Genomic DNA, 8,157 nt, shown 5'->3' with positions numbered 1-8,157 from the left:
AATTAAAATGAGTATGTGCAAATATTCATATCATAAGTTGAGGATATTAAAAAGATTAAGCTTTTTTTTCATCTGGTGACAGCACAAAAGGCAATGGTTCAACTGGAAAAAGTGTACATCACATAACATCAAGTTTTGAAAGTATACGTAAATATTTTGTCAATCTATAGAGATATCTGCAGGGAAACCCAAAGATCTATATCATTTACATTGTTTCAAATGTGTTTGGTGCGTAAATAAATACCATAAAATATAAATACCAAAATGCTATTGCTACTGCTATCTGTATCTGTATCTGTCCCAAGCTGCAAAAAGATTAATCACAATTTACATCTGCCATGACCTTATAAATCAACCCCCTCGTCGAGGCCTTTAGAACTGATCATTACGTTAGAATCAATTTGCTTGTCGAACTTCTTCTTTCTCCTTGCCTCAAACTCTTGGAATCCCTCCATCTAAATTTCATATTTTATAAAGTTCAGTGTTTACATACTAAACTCTCTGTTTCTGCCGAAAAACTTGAAAAGCAAGTCAAGCCAATATGACCTACCTGCTGAAATTGATCCATTGAAATTGGATTATCGTGCAGGGATATATTCTGCAACGCTTTGCAATCCTTCAACAGATTATTAGGTATCTGCAAATCAAGAAAGTATTAATACGACATAAAATCAGAATAAAGAGATCTAAAATCTTGAAATATTGATTCCAGTGGCAAAATGTTGGCAGTCAGAGCAGCCCACAACAGACAATAATAATAAGATGTTCTTCTTCCACGGGCATTTTTCAATTGAGGCTTTAATTATCATGCAAAATTGTAAATCAACAATTTAGGGGAAAGAAAAGAAAAAGAATCCTATTAAGCTAACATACTTCCAACTCAATAACTCAAGAATGATTTGATGACGGATCTAATATCTTAAATGTACAAATAAAAAAATGATTAGATAATGGATCTACTGTCTTAAATTTCCGCATAGAAAATGATTAGATAAAGGATAAACTATCTTAAATGTAGATGTCAGAAAGCAATTAAGACTGAAATTACATGTTAACTACCTGGCTCACGTTATTATTGTTTAAGGAAAGGGACTTTAAGTGAATGAGATTACAAACTGATGCAGGAAGATCCTCAATAAGATTTTCTGCAACTTAAAGAAATTCATACAGCTTAGTGAAACATAAATAACATACTAATATTGCCACCATGGCATTAGCGCCACAAACAGGCATGAGAAATAAAGAGGGAAAAGCAAGAAGAAAAAAGAACATGCAACAATATGATACAAATACTAAGATTGCAAAAACTTTAAAATATTGTGTTAGAAAAATTACTGGGAAGGACAAACTGTCTAAAACCTTATCACAGTTGTTCACTCCTTCAGCAGAAATACTTGGCCACCGTGTAATTAGAAGGTAAAAAGATCACGCATGGTGCGGCAACAGAATTTGACGCTAGAATATTCTGGGTAATTTGATGGTAGAATGTTAAGAGGCTTACTTACTAAATTTCAAGATTTTGCATATATTATGAAAAGGTTGTTGTCATGCACCTCTAATCAATGGAAACTAATTAAATAAAAATAATCTCCATCTAGACGACAAAGTAAAATTGCATAGTACAGTTTAGAAAAAGGAATGTAAAAGACCTATGTAAAACTACATGGGCTAAACATTGCATATCTTAACCACCCACTTGTGGCCGGATGGATAGAGGGGTGCATGGTTGAAAGCATCCCCCCAGTCTTGAGTTCGAGTTGTACCAAGGGGTAGCCAATTATCATATCTAAAAGAAAAAAAAAAAACCATTGCATATCTTTCTAGTTGTATTGTTTAGAAAAAAGAACATAAAAGACCGATGTTAAACAACTACATCAAATAGTGGGTTAAACATTGCATATCTTTCTAATACTCTAAACCTCATACTATCTTTGATGCTTAATTATGTAACAATTACAAAGTAGCAAAGTGGATAGCAATTAAAAGAATAAAAAAAAGTGATTCAGACGTACCGTTTGCTTGTAATTCTTCCAAAGAGAAGCAACTCCCAATTGATTCTGGAAGAGACTTTAACTTATTAGAAGATACATTCAAAAGAACCAACTGCAAAATCAGACATTCCAAATTAGATTCCAGAACTTAAGAGAGATGTGCTAAATGGATCATCTCACAAGCCAAAAGTACAAACAAAGAAGTAGCAGCACTCTGAAGAAAAAATCTCAGTTAGTTCTAGTTGCTCCATGAATCTAATCAATAAGCATAATTCTGACCCCTGCTTGAACCATCAATGAGTCAAAATCACAACACCCAACGAGGAAAATCATAACTACATTTTTAGGACCTATACAACAACTCTTTATCGTTAACTCATAAATCACATAAGAAGGAAGAAATCAATTCTAGTCAGTATTGCAAAAGCGAAATAGACAATAAACAGACTTTAAGGAATGCTCCCCAACCGGCATTTTAAAGCTTTACTTAATACCTATAAGATTCCCACACCCAGCAAATGAAATTTAATTTCAATGTTTTATTGGAATCCAGGTCAGATGGATATCAAATCAATTAAAATAATAAATCAAATAAATCCTTCGCTTTCTCAAGGGCACTGCACAAGGTCACCAAGGTCATGTCTCTCTTGAAGGAACCATTACCCATGGTTGTAAAGTTTAAAGAAGTTTTGTTGGTATAAGCAATTCTAATCATTTAAAAAAATATTTCTGTAAATTCTAAGTTCCACAATGCAAATTAATAAAGATGCAGGATTACCAAAAGTTCAAGGTCAGAATTTCCATGATTTCACTCTGACTACATGCAAATATATGGCAATGGTAAAACAACTGCAAGAAATTCATTCACCAAACATTGTAACTTACATTGCGCAAGCTCCCAATAGTCTCAGGCAAGCTGGTTAATACGTTTCCTAAGATGGATAACTGCTCAAGCCTCACCAACTGGCCCACTAGACAAAAGAAATTCAAATACAATTAACACAACTACACCATCTTATGGGACAAAAAGTCACTCCAAGAATCCTATACCAAAAGCAGGAAAAAGAAAATGACCAATGAAGCTTGCAAATATAGCGATGAAGGTAATTTTGACGAACCATGAAAGCAATGAAACTAAACTAAATATCTTACTTATTTAGAGAAAAATATTACATTCATCAGGCAAGGAAGAGATTCGATTCCCATCAAGCGTCATAACTTTTAGAGATTGAAGTTTCCCCAAATTCACTGGTAGTCTCTCAATAAGATTATCAGCTAAGGCCTGAAACAGGAAAAGTTCTTTAGCAAATACTCAAAGTTTTGCCTAGAAGACTACCGTGCACCAGTGCATCATTAAAAATTACAAAAAATTAAAATGAGTATGTGCAAATATTCATATCATAAGTTGAGGATATTAAAAAGATTAAGCTTTTTTTTCATCTGGTGACAGCACAAAAGGCAATGGTTCAACTGGAAAAAGTGTACATCACATAACATCAAGTTTTGAAAGTATACGTAAATATTTTGTCAATCTGAAGTCAAAATAAGCAATGTATATGCTATAATTCTTAACTTGGTGAAAAAGTAGTTTCATTGTCTTTTAAAAAAATTGAAGGTTTGAAAATTCTGAATTATCAATAAATAGCTTTCATACGAGTTCTATTGAATCATGCCTCCAAATATAGCTATAATGAATGTAAGCAACTGCGAAATGCAGGTCTTACCAGGCGTTGCATGTTGATTAATTTGCTGATATCCATAGGAATGTCAACTGCAGAGAAAAGGGAAGAAGGGATCAACTTCACCGTACATGACCTAAAGCTTCATTATATTTACATGCAGGAAAATATTCACACACTTGATTGAAAACAATAATAAGAATAATAGTAAGCATTACCTAATTTGTTGCGTGTTAAGTCAAGAGTGCGCACAGATCTCTCCAGATCAAGAACTTCATCTGGAAATGTCTATTCAAGCAAAAGAGTAGATTAAGAATAGAACCAAAAAAGAAAAAAAAATATAAGCAAGATGCAGATGAGTTATTCTTCATGTGTTTAATCTCTCCATTTGTTTTTTTTATTCTATTCATGTAAGATCTGAATTAGAAAAACCCCATCCATCCACCCACCCATGACCCGACCATCTACCTCTTAATTCAAACCCCAAAGGAAGCTACAGGTATAATGCTATAACAGATAACCAAAATTATCCTATTCCTACACAAATCAATTAACTACTTATTTCACCAAACTTTCTCCGCAAATGCTGAACCTTACATAAATCACAATATAGCCTAGACTCTACTTGCTGAAGTTAATGCACCCAAGATAAATGATCCACTTTCCTTTCCTCATTTGTTGATTACTTTGAACAAAATTAATCAAACCCCATCCCATGAAAGACAAATTTTATTTCCATGTAGCAAAAGAATTCATATGAAATTTAAAAAAAAAAAAAAAAAAACTTACTGATTAACAATATCCATAATAGTTTCTACACAGTATATTACAGGTACTTTAATTTCGTCCAATTCCATTAACTTAATTCACATTCACTCCTAACACTAACAATTCTACATGGTCGCCAAATCAAACCAAAAAACTCTAATTGGTTTATGGAACAATTCAGTCAATAAACAGAGTGATTCTAAACCTATAACTAAAACACACAAATTTAAATATAATAGTAACATTGTCACAAAATTTTGATTAAAAAACATGAATTAAAGTGGTTCAAAGGGGCTACTTACCTTCAATTTGTCGTCGCGTAAAGCGACAATGCCCGTTGACCGCCACCGAGAAACCTGACTGGCTTTCAACTCGGCGTTTTTGCTCACACAACACCCCATCCTCAGTCGGGTTCGTTTAACAACTCAGCCGAACTCAGCCGAACAAGACGGTGATAGCAAACGGATGGTCAAAGGAGACAAAGAGAAGCAGCAGAAACTCTGAAAGTAAACAAAGCGTCCGATCGAATTCGAGAAAAGAATGGGAATTTTTCTGAGAAAATTTAAGACATTTTGCTTACGTTGTTGCAGAGGTTTCGGTAGGGGTGAATCCGATAAATCAAACCCATTAAGGAAACCGTTTCTATGGAAAAATTCACTAACCCCCGCTGAGGTTTCGTAAAATAACTCTACGCTCCCCAAAATTTTCAAAAATAACCATCACCTCCCTTGGTGTTAATTAATGTTAATTAACCACAATGTTGGTTTTCCGCCAGGAGAATCTATGATTGGACAAATGGAACTAAGCTTCATTTAGCATCGAAGGACCAATCAGAAATGGAATGATGCTAAATGAATTACTTATAAAATATGTGATGAAGAAGAAGCCATGGAATCTGGAAGGACTTATGCAGATTTCCATGATTTACAAACCCCACGAGAAATTCTGAAAAGTCCCATGCATTTGAATATGCTATATGATGAAGACAGTTTATTTCTTCCACCAAAACGATGCACTAATATACGCTGTCGCAAAAGCTAGGACTTGTAAAGTTTCATTTCCTGAAGCCAACGCCAACAGGTGTTTATTCTTCTAAAGGTTGGATTATTTCTCTTGCCCCCCGTTTGAATATGAATCTTTTGCATCCCTTTTCTACAGTATTTTTGTCCAGGTAAACACGTCTAATTACCCTGTTTATCTTTTATTCCTCTTTTCTATTTTCGTAACTCTGTTTTCGATTGGGCAAAACTTGATCAAGATCTTTTGGCTGAAATTGTTAGGCGAATAAGATTGCGGGAGGATTTTGTTACTTCTAGTTGTGGTTGCAGGTCATGGAGTAGTGTTGCAGTTGAAGAGAATTTCAAATTCGAGTCTATTCAGTTTCCATGGCTTCTTCTTACACCAGCGATGTTGGTGATTTCCATCTTATCCCAAAAGGTATAAATCGTTCAGTTACTACCAGAAACCAACGCCAAAAATTGTTTTTATTCAAAGAATTGGCTTATTACAGTAGCTCCAGATTTGAGCATTAGTTTTTACCTCCTTTTTCCAAACCCCATATTCAAATTAAATGTAAAGACCATCCAAAAATGGCACGAGTATTCTACTTGGAAAAAGCATGTTTGTTTTTTTGTTTATAAATTCGTATATCGTCACCGAGTCCTTTATTGACTTCGGATTATACCGTAGTGTTTATTTTTGGAGGAATTGGGAAATTGGCATATTTTAGGCCAGGTGATAAAAGTTCGGAACATATTAGACTTTGAGGATGGCAAGTTTTGGGATGTTTTATACCACCGTGGACAGTTTTATGCTATAAATTATCTTGGTGAACTTAAAACATATCATATTGGTAGTGACAACACCATCACAGTAGAGCAAGTTTCACAGTTTCCACTGCCTGGGTGGTTGCCCGAAAGTTATCTTGTGGAATCAGGAGGAGTTATGCTTATGGTTGTACAAGAAAGGTGGACTACTAATAAAAGTCCAGGGTTCAAAGTTTTTGTGTTTCACATAAGCACAAAGACATGGATGAAAGTCAAGAATTTGGGGAACAGATCTCTGTTTTTAGGCCATAATTCTTCATTCTGAATTGAATTGGAGCATATGAGGCATCTGGATGCAAGCCTGACCGCATATACTTCACTGATGACTATTTAGAAGGATATTGGTTTGAGCGAAATGGAGGAGGGAAAGATATGGGAATTTATAATTAGGAGGATGGTAGTATCAAGCCATTTCCTACTGTTAATTTATATGTTTAATCTGCAATGACATAATATTCTCAGTTCCTTTAAAAACAAAGATCCAAATATGAAATTAACCCATCTTTTAGCTTTTGTGGGGTTGTGTCACCATTGAACTTTTATTCTTTTGCTTGAGAAATAACCAATGGCAACTGATTTGTTGCTGCTCTGTTGCTATTATCATTAGCTCATTGCAAAAATGTTCAGATTGTGCTATGTGATCATTCTCAAATTATATACGCTTTAGATCAACATATATGGATGTCTGCTCACAAAGCTCAAAGGGAAGATCACAGTTGTTGATGAGGATGGTTTTCGCTTTTCAGACTGTTACTCACCAGGGGAAGGGGAAACAACTAGTAGTCGTTCCAGCCCGACCGAAACCCGCTCATAGGCCTATGGTGATGTCTTCCCGGCTTTCCACGTTCGAATCGCCCACGTGAGGCAAAGCACACTACTAGAACTGGCAATTCTTTCCAATGCTTAGCCATTGATTCAATGGAGGTATAGGATACAGAGTTGAGGGTCATCGAAGCTTCTCCGCTGTTAGAGGTAGCAAATGGCAATGGGACGGAAGCTGATAACGAATTCAAAATTGATGGCAAGGAAGTAGAGTCAGATATGGCATCGATATCAAGGTTTATGCAAGTTGGGATAGATGGGGGAGCCTCCAATAGCCGTGGGAGGCAGGCTATGGTTTCACCAGGGATGGATAGTTCGGCCGGGCCAGATGTTTGAGCCTTTTGTATAGATTTCCTAGGATCTAGCTAAGTTGCTTTGTCGCTAAGGTTGGTTTAACCTTGGTAGTTTTTTCTTCATTTGTTTAGTCTTGCCCTTGGGTGTGTCTGAGGGCTTGGTTCTAAAGGGGAGTCCCCTTTAGATTGTAATTCTTTTTTTATTATTATAAAACTACCAGATACCAAAAAAAAAAAAAAAAAAAAGTTGTTCTTATGAAGAAACCCTTATTTCTACAAAGATTCAAATGTGAATCTGTTAGTGCAGTCCAATCCCTTTTAAATAAACAACTTTATGAATTGATTTTCATTTGGAATTAGTTTGCCCTCAATACTTATTCTTCCTCTTGGCATTGGACCCTTAGAATTACATCCTTCCATCTATGAATGGTATGTTATGTTATAAATATTTAATATTCTACTCATTATTTTTATTAATCTTAACTAACTTGGTGGGATTAGTGTTATTTTTACCAAAATTTTCTTCTTTTATAGTTCACCTCTTCTTTCCAGTACAGGAACATGTTTATTGTCAATCCAATTGACTAACATTTTAGTTAATTTTGTTTTTTATACTGAAACATTTGACATTAGTATCATTACATACCAAAGCTCACATTAAACAGGTTTGTGACTTGTGTAAATTCATAAACAACCAAGAACTGAGTTTTAAATGGTTCAGTATAAGAGAGACCTCAAAAACTGCTTGCAACTTGACAAGAGCTCTATTTGTGACTAA

General features: G+C 34.9%; 1 protein-coding gene across 1 annotated transcript; it reads right to left on the bottom strand.

Annotated features, from left to right (window-relative positions):
• Positions 1–175: 175 nt before the first annotated feature.
• On the bottom strand, positions 176–5,056 carry LOC116116210 (plant intracellular Ras-group-related LRR protein 7-like). Its single transcript, XM_031402312.1, has 9 exons — positions 4,741–5,056; positions 3,889–3,958; positions 3,716–3,762; positions 3,165–3,273; positions 2,877–2,962; positions 2,013–2,103; positions 1,060–1,145; positions 551–637; positions 176–455 (listed from the first exon to the last, which is right to left on the bottom strand). Exons 1-9 carry the CDS (start codon positions 4,837–4,839, stop codon positions 345–347), a joined length of 786 nt encoding a protein of 261 aa, XP_031258172.1. The 5' UTR covers positions 4,840–5,056; the 3' UTR covers positions 176–344.
• Between the last annotated feature and the right edge of the window lie 3,101 nt (positions 5,057–8,157).

This window comes from Pistacia vera, unplaced genomic scaffold, assembly GCF_008641045.1.
Source record: "Pistacia vera cultivar Batoury unplaced genomic scaffold, PisVer_v2 Contig123, whole genome shotgun sequence".
Lineage (NCBI taxonomy): Eukaryota > Viridiplantae > Streptophyta > Magnoliopsida > Sapindales > Anacardiaceae > Pistacia > Pistacia vera.
The sequence above is the reverse complement of the archived record's forward strand: the minus strand, read 5'-3'. Positions and strand labels throughout refer to the sequence as shown.